Source organism: Python bivittatus, unplaced genomic scaffold (assembly GCF_059951505.1).
Source record: "Python bivittatus isolate LINGU-HERP-01145 unplaced genomic scaffold, Pbiv_v1 ctg000030_np1212, whole genome shotgun sequence".
In the NCBI taxonomy this organism is placed as follows: Eukaryota; Metazoa; Chordata; class Lepidosauria; order Squamata; family Pythonidae; genus Python; species Python bivittatus.
Genome location: NW_028277031.1, coordinates 880,717 through 893,672, shown reverse-complemented (window position 1 = coordinate 893,672; position 12,956 = coordinate 880,717). Strand labels below are relative to the sequence as shown.

The following is a 12,956-nucleotide window of genomic DNA, read 5'->3' as shown; positions in this document are numbered from 1 at the left end:
CGATAGCTCTGCACACGGGAGAAGCCCTTTTGGATGTGAGAGAAAGCGCCGTTTGCCCAAGAGCACCCTTTGGGAAGGCTGAACCCCACAGCAGCCTTGGCTGGTGCAAGAATGAGCTCTGGCTGAGGGGAGGCACCTGTTGGGGTCCTGAAGGTGGTGCAAAATCCTTCCCTCCGGCCCAACCCAATTCCCCACGGAGGGAGCAGAGAGGGACGCAGGCTGCTCCTTCAAGGACAAGTTTATTAAGCTGCTTTGGCCCTCCCTTCCCTTCTCCACGGCTGCGTTAAGGCACTCGCTGTCTGCTGTGCACGAGCCGGCCTGTTCCCTCCCTCTGGCTTGTCGCTGGGCATCTTCCAGACCGCCCCAGGGCTTGGGGGCTGCTGCTGCTGCAGCTGCAGGAAACGGCCTTCCAGGGAGGGGGCAGGAAATCTCCCCCTTCTGAATGCAGCCGGCATTCGCAGGGCTTCCAGAGTAGGTGAAAGGTAGCCGGTCAGGCGGCGGTCTTAAGGTCAGCCACTGCTCCTCCTGCTCAGGAAGCTGGCCTCCCCGCCATGAGCCAGCTTAGATGCTTCCACCTCGGCTCCCCCCGCCCCGAGGTGCCCGGAGGTCTCCTGGACCAGCCGTGATGGTGCAGCTCAACAGCCAGGGAGGCTTCCCAGCTGAGGGAGAGGCAGCTCCTGTCCAGGGCTCAAGGCCACGGCCTGGACGCCGCCTCGCCCAAGGGCCCCGTCTGCCATCCTGAAGCATGGTAACAGCAGGTGTCCCGCCGGTCTGGCTCGGCCCCCACAGGGGCAGAGCGCGCAAAGTACCGAGTCTCTTGCGCAGAGAGCTGCCGTGCTGCTGGTGCGTGGCTCCAGCCTCCAGCTGTCTGCACATCCCGGTGCTTTCCGCGGAGACCGATGGCCTCACTGGGCCCTGACCTCCAGGGTGTCCGCCAGCTGCTCAGGAAAGGGGCTGATGTGCTGCAGGGTGTTGTAGTTGGGTGGGGGAGTTTGGGGTGGCGGCAGCCGCATGGCTGTGTTGAAGGTGGGCGGGTCATCATCATCTGGGGAGCAGGCGGAGTTGTGGTATCCTTGATCTGCACTGCTTGGGGGGAGCCCATCGGCCCCTTCCTGGTCTTGCTCACCCGGCTGCCCCTTCCACCACCTTTTGGCCTTCTGCCACTGCTGGCGCAGGACGATGCAGAGCGTGTCGAGGAAGAAGACCTCCACGATCTCGATGACACAGACCACCGAGCAACTCATCCACAGGCCCAGCTGGCCCCCGAAGTTAGACAGGAGGAGAACAATCTGGGATGGAGGGATGGGAGTGTCATGCCCCATGGCCACCGGAGGGGGGACTGCTAAGGTCCTGGCTGAGAAAGCAGGGACAAACTTGCCCCTAACTCTGTGAAGACGGTCCAGGTGGTGCCAAGACACCTGGTCCTGGTCCCACTCCCCACAGCTAGAAGATGCACGTTGGTCAGAGGGAAGGGAGGCCAGTTTGAGGGGGGGCACCCTAGATTGCACTGCACTGGGCACAATCCAAAAACGATGCCCTCCCCTGCCTCTTTCAAGAAAGGCCAGCCGGAAGGGGTGGGGGTCTGGGCATCAGTTCTCCAAGGGATCCAGGTTCTGGGGGGATTTGGGTCCTTCAAAACGCAGTGGCCCAGAACTTAGTCAAAGGGGAAACTTACATTGTTGGCTGGATTTTCGGTGATGAACCTCTCATTCAGATCTTTGTAGAACACCACGAGATTTGCCAGGTCTGTCCTGGGGAGGGAGGGAAGGAGGGAGGGAGGGAGGGAGGGAGGGAGGAAGGAAGATGAGGACTGGAGAACAGTACAAGGGCCAGCCACGAGGGGCCCGGCTACAGGAATGGCCCTTCCGGTAGCCAGCCCAAAGGTTGAAGGCTTCTGATAGTTGGAGAGGCAGCAGAAAACTTACTTGTTTAACATCTTGTTGCTGTTTTTCCATTTGTCCCAAGACAGAACTCGAAGGATCCACTCCTTTCAAGGAGGAGGAGAAGGGCAGAGGGAGGGTTAGCGTAATGTGTTTGCATGGATTCCCCATCCCCAGACTTTGTCATTCTCAATACCCCCTTACTGTGTTGTCTGAACCCTTTCAGAGGCAGTGAGTGTACCCTTCCCCCAGGAACTCCAAGTTGGCCTCCTCATAATGTTCAACCCCCCGGGTGTGGACAATGAAGCTGGGTAACAACCCCGCTCCCCATCTGTCCAGGGAGGCTCCAACCTAGATTTCCACTGGTTGCTTCCTCTCTTCAGAGGGGAGGCTAGGAAGATGGTGACACAAGAACCTTCGTTCTCTGTGCTTCTGGCAGAGAAGGGGGCCTGGCGTGGGTTCTGGGCAGGCGCAAGCCCTCTTGATTGCACCCACTTGACCCTGGTTAAAAGCCAACTGGGCTGGGCCCGGCAAGACCTGGCGTGCCAAATAAATCTTGAGCCGAGGCCAGTGCCTGGCGGGGATCCCTCAACCGAGCAGAACTTGCCTCGGACACGCTGGAAGGCCACTGGGCCAGGCTGGTGGTGAGGGTCCACTCTTTCAACCTATGGAGAGAGACCGCGGGTGAGTAGCTGGGAGCAAGGACAGGAGGGGAAGCTCCAGATCCAGGATGGCACCCCCCACCCCATTTTTTACACATAAACTCCATGCTAACTGCAACCATCTGGCTCAGAAGCGACTGTTTATGTTGGTAAGGATTCTCATCCTGACATGAAGGGGGATTTCTACTGCTGGATCAGGCCCTGCCTCAGGCATAAGCCCGGGGGCTCCACTGGATCTGAATACTCCAACCTAGAGTCGGAGGGGAAGGATGACAGCCCAGTAGCCCTTTGGGCTTTGGCCTTGGAAGCATCGGACTGGGGCAAAACCGTCGATCCCTGGGGGACCCCCACGAGGCTGCCGATGAACAATGAAAGAGCTGTTGGCCTGAGCAAGGGCCACAAAGGGAGAATGGGGGGGGGGCTCTGCCTCTTCCCTAGGAGAGAACAGATGCGGCGGAGCCAGCTTTGCACACATGCGCCTGTGCGTGGGGGGGCCTGGGCCGCAGCGGCCTCCCGCAAGGACTTACCTACAAGCTTCCCTGCAGATTTGCTGGCAGCCCAGCTGCTCTTTCACAAACTGTTCGTGCAGCTTGTAGTAGCAGTACACTGCAGGGGAACAGGGAGGAGCGTGATGGGGGACGGAGAGTGGGAGGGGGCCTACACTTCACCAGGAGCCAGGAGGAGAAAGCATATCGGAGGGAGCCCGAGAGCGGGCAGGGAGAGACCCGGGGCAGCGCCAATTGTCCCTGCTGCCTCAGAGAAGGCAGGGGTCTCTTGGGGCCTGCTTTCCAAATCTTGGGAGGGGAAGGAGAGGCAGATGGGGGTGGGCCAGGGGCAGCCCTCGGGAAGCAGGAAGAGCCTGTCCTGGTCGCCACTTTCGAGGGGCTTCGTGCCTGCTTGCGAGGGACCCACGAACCTCCCAGAGGGACTTACTCCAGTTGGGGAATTTCTTATAGTTGCAGAATTCGGCTCCGGCAGGCAGGGGCTGAGCGTACTGGGCACACCCGCAGGTTTTCACCATCGAATTCTGGAAGCAGGAATGCAGGCAGATCTGCACCGGGGGAATCAAATGCTGGTGAAACCACAGGGCAAGAGACCCGCACAGTGGCCTTCTTCCTCGTAATCCCTAGGAGCCGCGGGAGGGGGGCCCATGGGGGGCTTGAGGCACAGCCCGCTTCATTGTGTTGAGCATCAGTGGGCTCTGCAGCTGCTGAAGCAGGTTGCAGTTACCCCTGGGCTGGCCATGGAGATCCCCAAAGAAGTCAGCCTAAGTTTGCTGAATTGCTGCAAAGGGGTGGCGGCAGGGGACTTGCTGAATCTGGGCCAGCTCTGACGTCTCCCCCTTCAAAGCCAGCCTGCACGGAAGGCCACAGGCTGGGTGGGTCAGGATGGGCTCACCTGCAGAGCATAGGTTTTGTTGTAGAGGTTCTCCACAGGAACATCGGCTCCATCCTCCGTGCAATTGCTGTATGGCTGGCTGAGGCGATGCGACATGGTCTGCAGTGTGGCAAAGAAGAGTTCTGTTGGGGAGATGACTGGGAGAACCCAGGGAAGGGGGCTTTGGAGCCCCAAGGTGAACACCCCTTCTCCCAACTGATCCACTGCTCAAGGAAGGCCTCTTTCTGACCTGCAGAGGCAGAACAGACTGCACAAAAGATGCAGCTTTGTCACTTTGTTTAGCTTTGACCATGGCAGAGCAGGGCAAAGAATGTGCTGAAAACCCGCATTTCCCAAAGCGCCTCTAGCCCCTGCTTCCTGGGCACAGAGACCTCGAGACGGTGGTACTCACAAAGTGCATTCCAATGGAGGTGGCTGTGGCTGTCTCAATCTCGGTGCCAATGTCCTCAATGAAGGGGTATTCATCTTGATCGTGGATCACAATCTTGGCTCCCGTGGATGTCACCAAGAAGGGGTTGTAGTCTGCTTCCTCTATGTACAGGATCACCTGAAGTCCTGGGCAGAGAAGAGGGAGCAACTCGAGGCCCTGCTGGCAGAAGGAGCAGGACCAAGCAGCCCTGGAGGCCCCCTGGCCAGGTTGGTGGGGCTGAGCTCCACAATATGGGAACACCTTGGCCTTCTCCCAGCATATGAGGCTGCCTACAAAAAAAGTTACCCCCCCCCCCAAAATCTACCAGGCATACAATCAAATTAAAGTTTTGATTGCTACCAATTGCTGCTATCTATTGATCATCCATATTTTTTCAGCCCAGATCTGTTAGCCTGTGATGAGACGCCATCAGCCGTTTAACCCCAAGGAGAAAGCTTCAGTCCAGGGCAAAGGTTCCACAATGCTTCCTACTGCTACAGCAAAGTCAGGGGAAATACTTTGATTTCAGCTACCCTCCCTGGATGGGCCCACTCAACCTGGACAAGGCAGTCTGATATTCAGGCCCTGAGCCACACAGGGCTTTAACAGTGACAACCAGCATCTTGAATGGCACCTGGAAGCTACCTGACAATCAATGCAGCTTCCATAATAGCAGGGTTACATAAGTACCCGGCCTATTGCATGCTGTCCTGGCTGAAGCTTCTAAATGGCTTTCAAGGTCAGCCCCAGGTAGAATTACAGTAGTCCAAACGTGAGCTGATGAGGGCACAAGTGGTGATGCATAATGCCTTCTGATCCAGGAATGACAAGTAGCACACAAGATGTCATTTTGCAAAGGCCCTCCTGGACACAGTCTTTGCCTGCTGTTCAAGCAGCATCCGTGAGCCCAGGATCCTCAAGATGCAAGCCGGATCCATTCAGAGACTGCAACACCATCCAAAGCTAAAGATGGACTACCAGCCTCTTGAACCATAGTCTTGTTAGGATTCAGCTTCCTGTCCAGTGTGGGTGAAGATACACAGTTGGGTATCTTCCACATAATGATGTCATCTCACTTGTCAATGGATGACTTTTCCCAGTGGCTTCATACAGAAGGGAAGGGCCAAATTCTGTGGCACCTCACAGGAGAGCAATCTAGAGGCCCAATGCCAAGAATCTCATTAGGAAGCTGAGAGGTTGAAGTGGGTGTCCTTCAGATCTATGGAGATGAATCACTCTCCTCAGTGGAGCAAGAGGAAAACATTGCTAGGAGTCATTATTTTGCATTCCCCAGGCTTGCCAGTGTTCAAATCCTGAAGATCCAGGACAGGGCAGAAAACCCTCTAGTGTGATAGATGGTAGTGCCCTGAGTAAACTCCTTCTCTTGGACTAAATCAGCAGGAATATCAGTGTCCTGTGTAGATGTGTGCTGAGAATAACTCCTCTAAGAGAGATGGTTGGATGGTAACAAACTCTTTCTAGAGAAAGGGACACTGATTTTATTATGAAACAAGCCAAGATAATAGTAGCCATCTACTGATCAGAGATAATGTTCTGCCACATGTTGAGGAACTCCTGAAGTGAGAACCGAGGAAAAGAGCAGCTAAGCCTTGAATGTCAATGACTGTGCTTCCTATTCATTGAGCAAGTATTCCAGCGCTTTTTCTCCCAATCAGTAGTACTGTTGGGCTTCACTGAACAATCCCTTGTCATTGACTACAGTAGTCATCGACTGTATGTTCCCTCAATCATATGAGGAAAGAACCTGCTGCTATTTTGAGTAGGAAATTGGATCACAGGTTCAAAAGATGTCTTTTGTCTCCAACAGCAAACATTGTTAATAGGCGATAGAAACATGGCTAGCTACCCTCATGCATGGCTAAGCTGTTGCTGTTCACTTTAATTCATATGGAGTAATTTCAAGGTTTTGTACCTCTAGTCTCCACTAACTCACTCATTTGGAGGATTGGGCCAGTGAATGCCTTTGCATCCTCTGCAGGAGACCCTGGGGTTTGGTTGCCAATGTTGGCATCACGAGACAAAATGGAGGAAGAAGATTCAAGATTGGAAACTTGATTGTCAGTTCCTGAAGAAGAGGAACAGCAACAATGGAAGGAGCAGAGAGAGATGCAGGTATAAAATCTAGACAGGAACTGCTGGCTGCTGGGAATCCCAGGAAACTGATAGTGGAGATGCTCCTGGAAGACTTATAAAATAAATGAAGCTGCTCAAAAACGCCTTGGGTGGCACAGTGTGAGGAAGGTGGAACCAAGGATGCAGCTTAGAACTAAAGATGCATTGCCAGATGAAAAATAGGCCAAGTAGCTGGCAGGAGGCACCTGCAGCAGAGCAAGGATTTCGAACTGAAGGACCAGAACTCAAAAGGAGCATCAAGGCCCACCCTAGGACAGCAACTGAGGTGAGCCTAGACCACAATTTCTCTATTTTTCAGCATCATCTTTCAGAAGGGATGTTGTTAAATGGGCTTATATGAACAGCAAATCCAGATGAGGAGCAGCTCCTAGATATCAATAGTTAGGGAATGGTGGTGAGGTTACTTAGTTGCGGCAGTGATAATGGTGAGGAGGGAGACATGATTAGTAGGGTAATAACCAGGCGATCAGCACCCAGAAGTGGCGACCAGGCAAGCAATGGTCCCAAACAGAGGCAACAGACCTCGGGATGGATAGAGCCTCAGCCAGTTGTGCAACCAATGGGGATGACAACTTGATGTGAAAAGGATACTGGAACAACAACAGTCACAATCCTGATATGCAGAAGATCTTATAGGGGTGAGACAGATGTTTTTGTCATCCAATAAGGTGGTCGGTTTCCAGCGATGGAACTGCAGAGAGTGTGTGTGGAGAAACCACAGTTGCTCCAAAGGCTCAGGCTGGCTGTGGTCTCAGAGAAACAGGCTGAGGTGTCAACTGGCGATGAGCCCAACAGAGGCCCAGTGGCCCTGCTACCGCTGGGGGTGTCCCCAGCCTCCTACTCCCAAGGAGCCGATCCTCACTCCTGCCGGTGAAGACGCTCCCATCGAGCCCGAGCAAATTCAGCTGCTCCACTGCCCCTGGGCTGCCAGGCGGAGCTGGCAGGGAGCGCGATGGAGGCTTCTGCTTGGGTGCCTCCTCTGGGAAGCACGAGTCCGATATCTCCGACCTGCGTTCTGACAGAGAGGCTGCCTTTATAGGGCCTGGCCAGCCCAGGGCATTGGAGGCCACGCTGTGCAAAAGCAGGACCTTAACTGCTCCTGGAAAGGCAATGTAAATAAAAAGCGGGTCGGGGGGGGAACTTGGAGCCCTTGGCTCGCAGAAGGCGGCTCTAAGCCAGAAAACACGGAGGTGCTGAAATAAGGAAAAACGCAAACAGGACAGAAGCCAAGCAGAAATTAACAGAGAAGCAAATCAGACAATATACTAGTGCCAATCAAGAATCTGGCTTGCTTTTCTCCTTTCCTCTAGTGATCAACCTCTCCGCAGCCCCTGCTTCCTGGAGGGAGCGACCTCTTACCATTTTCACTGCCTCCTGTGGACGTGCTCAGGATCTTCCCATCTTGCCCACTGTTGAAGGTGTAGCAATTTCCATGGAGGGGATGGTGGAAGGAAGTGAAGTTCCTGAGAGAGACCATCATAGGAAACATTTTACTAGGAGTATTATGTACACTCCCCACCAGACCAAAATAAGGTCTTTTAGAAACATCATGTTTCTACTTATTTGATGAACCAAAATAGGAATTCAGCTTTGCGATAGGGTTGCTGTCTCTCCTCCTGGAGAGTTGAGGCTAAAGGCTGAGAACTTAACCGGGTCAGTTACAAACACAACATGTCAAGCTCAGTCAGTTTTCTTCCGCCACTTAGTTGGTGGAGTAAATCTGGGTCATTGGGTCAGCTTCCCTGCTGAGGTCTTGAAGACAGGTTCAGCATCCAGGCTAAGCTTGCAGTGCGAATGTAGTCCCACAGTCAGCGGGCCCTCCCCACTTAGGTGGCCAGCGACCAGCCTGCCCTTCCCCCTATCTGCTGGGGGAATCTGGAGCCGGCCCACATGCCCGCTCTCGCTTCCCCTCTGCCCGGAGCCCAGTGGCCGACCTGGCATCACAGGAGTCCCCATCAAAGAAGCAACTCAGCAGCAGCTCCTCCGCTGAATAGCTCATCCTCTCTTTCTCCTCCGCGTCGATCTGAGCCATGATGTTCATGTAGTGCAGCTTGTACCACTCCTGGATGGCATTGACACCCGAACTGAACGTATAAACGGTGCAGTCACTCTTGTTGTTGGTGTCACACTGGAAGGAACACAACAGGCAGAGGGAAGGTCCGGAGAAGGAACGCCACGGCAGATCAGCATGCCTGGGAAAGCTGTGGCCCCTTTCGAAGCTGAGCTGTGGGTGTCCCTGAAGTGCCCCCTTGCGTCTTGAAGCCCCCTACCTCTTGCTCATGGCACCTCTGCAGAAGCGTCGCCTCAAATCAAACCCTCTCCCTCACCACAAGCCTTGCCGCTAAGTCCAAATGCCATAACTGGGGGAGTCTGGCCCTCCTCGAAGGAAGAACTCACCAGCCGAAAGCCCACAATGTCCTGGGGGCTTCTGACATTCACTATGCTGGAGCTGCCCGAGATGATGCCAGCCCCAGTCCGTCGCCTGTACCCTGCAGAGACGTTAACAATGGGCTGGGGATGGGGGTTGCCCAGTTTCACCAGGGGAAACTGCCTGAGAAACTTGCTCTTCTTAGGGCTCTGACCGCCAGCATCACGGCGTTCCCGTGGCTTGCCTTCTGCTCCCGTGAAGTTATATAAGGTCTCCAGGGCCACCATGGTCTCCTTGTCCAGTTCTGCGAGGTGCTCTTTTATGGCACTGTACCTGCAGCAGGAAAAGGAGCTGGAGGAAAGGTTCAGTGGCAAGCAGATGCCCGCCCCCCTTTGTCTTCCACCTGTCCTCCAGTCCTCGTCCGTGCCTATCTGTCACCTGCTGAAAACTCCTGCCGCGCCCTCAGCACCTACTTGTAAGGGTTGATGTTGCAGATGGTCACGGCTGGGAAAGGGAGCTTCTGGAACTGCACCGTGACTGAGACAGAGGCCACGTAGTAGTTCATGACCAGTTGGGCGCAGTACCACAGGATCAGCCCTACGGCCGTCAATGTCAGCAGGATCCAGAGGAACCGGCGCAGACGTCCCCGAGACACGACGATACGCCGGCAGCCGTGGGTATTGGTGTTCATGCAGTACCAGTGCATCAACTCCTTCAGGGTGGGGGCCTGGGGCCCAGTCACAGGCAGTGTCTTCTTGATCTTGGCCTTGATCTTCTCTGCAGGAGCCATGCTGGTGGTCACTGCTCTGAGGAGGACAAAGGAAAATGAAGGGGAAGGTTATCAAGAGAGTCTGTGGCTCCATGGCAGCTCCCCTTGGATGATTCCATCAATCTTTGTCTCCTCCCCCCCCCCCCCCCGCTCTAATCTCTTCCAGTTTCTGTCCAGGCTTCTCAACTGGCTTCAGGAGAGGGAGGGGTCCAAGTGCGGGGAAATCTCTTTCCCTCCAACTGGAGGATGGGGGGGCTGCTGCTGCTTGGAGGCTCCTGGACTCCCCGGCCTCACCTAGCTCCAAGGTGCATTTCTGGTTTTGGGGTGAAAGGGGGGAGGAGGAGGCGGAAGGGGAGAGGGAAGGGAGGAGGGAGGGAAGGGCACCAAGGAAAGGGAGAGCAAAATGCAGTGAATTAAAGGCGCTTGGCTGCCTCAGTTGGAGCAGTGAAGGCAAGCCCTAGTCGTGGGCTCCGGGCCCTCCCCTGTTCTTCCACAAGAGCCGGTGGCCCTCCGCAGCGAGTGCGGAGAAGCTCGGAGGCGCAAGAAGTTCGCGAGCGCCCTTCCACCCTTCCGGCCAAGGATCAACCAACCAAGACAGCGGGTGCGCTGCGCCAGGCAATGCTGGTCCGGACCTCTACTCAGGAGCAAGTGGCCCCGCTCTTCCCGGGAAGAGGGTTGCTTCCCGCGCGCCCAGGACTGGGCAGCTTAACGCGACCGGACACTTCTTCCGACGGGGCAGCGGGGCTTCGCGGACGAGGAAGAAAGCGCAGCCGCAGCAACGGAGGCTACGCAGAAGCCCGGTCAGCCCGCGACGCCGTCGAGGGAAGGAGGGGGCAGGCGAGAGCTCACCTTCCCTGTCCCAAGGCAGAGACCGCGCTGGAGGCAGCGCAGCGCCGGCCACGCCGCGGGGCCCCCGCCGGCCGTCGAGGAAAGGGCCCGAGGCGAACGGCTGGGAGAGGGCTCTTCCCCCGGAACACGCCGCAGCGGGACTCCCCGGTGCCCCCGGGACGCCTGCTCGCCCCCCAGCACGACACTAGCGCGCCGACGACCACCGCGTCTCACCTGAGAGGCGGCCGTGCCCGGAGCCTCCGGAGCAATCCGCGCTGTGCCCGCCGCCGCCGCCGCCGCCGGCCCACCCCGCCCCGCCTCTCTTGGCTCGGGCGGCGCCCCCGCCCAGCTCGTGTGGGTGCCCCGCCGGCCACGCTGCCTCCTGGGCACCGGCTGTCCTGAGGCGGCCCCTGTCGGCGGCGGTTGGTGCAGCAGCCGGTGCCACCCGGCCCCGCGCTGTGCGCCTGACTCCTGCCCGACGGCGCTTCAGGGGCTGGAGAGGTGCCTGCAGCTGCGCGCAGCCCTGGGGCGCGGTGTGGGCAGCGGGCCTGGCCCTTGGCAGCGAGCCCAGCAGGAGTCAGCCCCAGACAGCTGCTGGGAGGGCTGAGGCAGTTCTGGGATGCAAGGCTTGGGGACCTGCTGGTTTGGGATGGACAGAAGAGAGGGGGATGTTCGGTCTGAAGAAAAGGAGACTCGGGGAGACGAGATATTGGTGCTCAGGTGCACAAAGGGAAGCTCTTCTCCGCAGCTATAATAATGGGCATAAATTGCAGCTACCTGGTTTTCGTTTAAATATAAGAAAGTTCCTGATGGAACAGTCTACCTACGGAGGTTGTGGGGTCTCCATCTCCGGGAGATCTTAAGAGGCTGGACAACCACCTCTCATGGCTGGCTTTCCTGCACATGGCAGAGGGTTGGACTAAAAGGTCCATGGGGTCCCTTCCAACTCCGCAATTCTGCGATTCTGTAAACCCAGCCCGTGGCAGTGATTTGACAGTTGTGTTAAACAGAGCAGGGCTTCATGGAATATGTGTACTTAACCTGCCGTCCTTCACTCTGCAGAAGTGACCTAGGAGTAAATCGGTTTCTCCTGGTATCAATAGGACACCAGTTTTGTGCATCAAACCAAACAAACATTGCCTTTGGTCCTGATCCTGATTGCCACAGCTTGCCCAGTCTATTCAGAGCTCCTAACAGCAGATAGTGCCACTTTAGAGGGGTCTATGCTTCCTGGCAGCCACCCCTTGGGTTGGTGGTTGAAATGTGTATTTCAGCATTCCTCAACCTCTGCAGCTTGAAGATGGGTGGACTTCAACTCCCAGAATTCCCCGGTCCACCCATCTTCAAGTTGCTGAGGTTGAGAAACACTGGTGTATTTAGTGGAAATCAAACATGCCAGGAAAGGAAGGGTGTTTGTCCAGTATTGCTCTGGGCGAAGCTCAGTCCTCTTCTCAACAAACATGTCCTCCTTAGAGGGGACCCACTTCATAAAGTTAAGTCAGGTCTGTAAAACAAAGCACCATCAAGACTTTCACCAAGGGGGTGTTTCTCATAGCCCAGCAAGGAAAGGTTATTTTGCCTATGGCTTTCCTTAACAAGAATTGCACCTCCTAATATAGAGTGAATTATACTGTAGTATTCTGACATTCAAACCTTCATGTTAGATGTTAGTAATGTATGTTACTCGTGTTATGCACAAGGGATCAAATTCTTCAAATTCCAGACGGGGAGTGTTCTGCCCCACGTGCCTATGTCACCCTTGCCCTTTCAGGTGATCTTCCTATGCTACTAGCATCGCTTACCCCACTTTTAACAGCGGTGTCCTTCCTCACATCCACTGAAACGTTAAAATCCTTTGGTGCTTAGCCAGGCTGGCGTGCCACCTGATCCAAAGGGGCCCCAGAGTTTCCCGCAGGGACCAGCCTTCCCAGGAGAGAGGATTGTTAGGCATCAGCAGCCTGTTGGGGGGAGCACTGAAAATGAGACTTCTTCCCCCCCCCCCCCCCCCCGCGTTTCCCCTGGCGGTGGGTCTTTTCCGGCCAAGGCTGCTGTGCTGTGACACGGGTGCCCCCGGGGCTTTTCTTGGTAGGAAACAATTAACTCCTTTGGGACTATAAGAAATCCTTGAATGGCAAAGTTAAGCTGCTGGTTCAGTGGGAATCTAATACTTTCTCACAAGAGAAGAAAAATATACAACCTTCTAAAGATACCATAGAAAATATTAGAAAACGGAGCAGGAAAAGAAAAGATTTCTTTACAAATACCTATTATATTTGTTTTATTTGTTAAAGATTTGTCCTTGGGCTCTGGGGAGCTGTGCTAACTCGTGAAAAGTGACTACAGAATTTTGATTATATTCAATAATGATGGCAGCAGTGATTATATAGACATGTGTGTGTGCGCGTGTGCATGCGCACACGCCTTCAAGTGAGTGTTGATTTCTGGTGACTGCCTGGATGAGCCCCTGCAGCTTTCTTGGCAAGAATTT

At 55.2% G+C, this 12,956-nt stretch overlaps 1 protein-coding gene across 1 annotated transcript; it reads right to left on the bottom strand.

The window, feature by feature from the left end:
• Positions 1-223: 223 nt before the first annotated feature.
• Positions 224-10,766, bottom strand: SCNN1G (sodium channel epithelial 1 subunit gamma). The gene is made up of 13 exons (XM_088153243.1): positions 10,703-10,766; positions 9,345-9,677; positions 8,901-9,204; positions 8,438-8,631; positions 7,863-7,966; positions 4,332-4,495; positions 3,941-4,039; positions 3,476-3,593; positions 3,070-3,148; positions 2,488-2,545; positions 1,926-1,987; positions 1,676-1,751; positions 224-1,289 (listed from the first exon to the last, which is right to left on the bottom strand). Exons 2-13 carry the CDS (start codon positions 9,659-9,661, stop codon positions 906-908), a joined length of 1,959 nt encoding a protein of 652 aa, XP_088009369.1. The 5' UTR covers positions 9,662-9,677; positions 10,703-10,766; the 3' UTR covers positions 224-905.
• Positions 10,767-12,956: the final 2,190 nt, after the last annotated feature.

Excerpts from the sequence above, each read along its gene's own strand:
- SCNN1G (XM_088153243.1), bottom strand. The coding sequence starts at position 9,661 with ATGGCTCCTGCAGAGAAGATCAAGGCCAAGATCAAGAAGACACTGCCT. Across the intron at positions 4,040-4,331 it reads CCTCCATTGGAATGCACTTT|ACCATGTCGCATCGCCTCAG; the intron begins GTGAGTACCACC and ends GCCACACTGCAG. Across the intron at positions 1,752-1,925 it reads AGCAACAAGATGTTAAACAA|GACAGACCTGGCAAATCTCG; the intron begins GTAAGTTTTCTG and ends CTCCCTCCCCAG.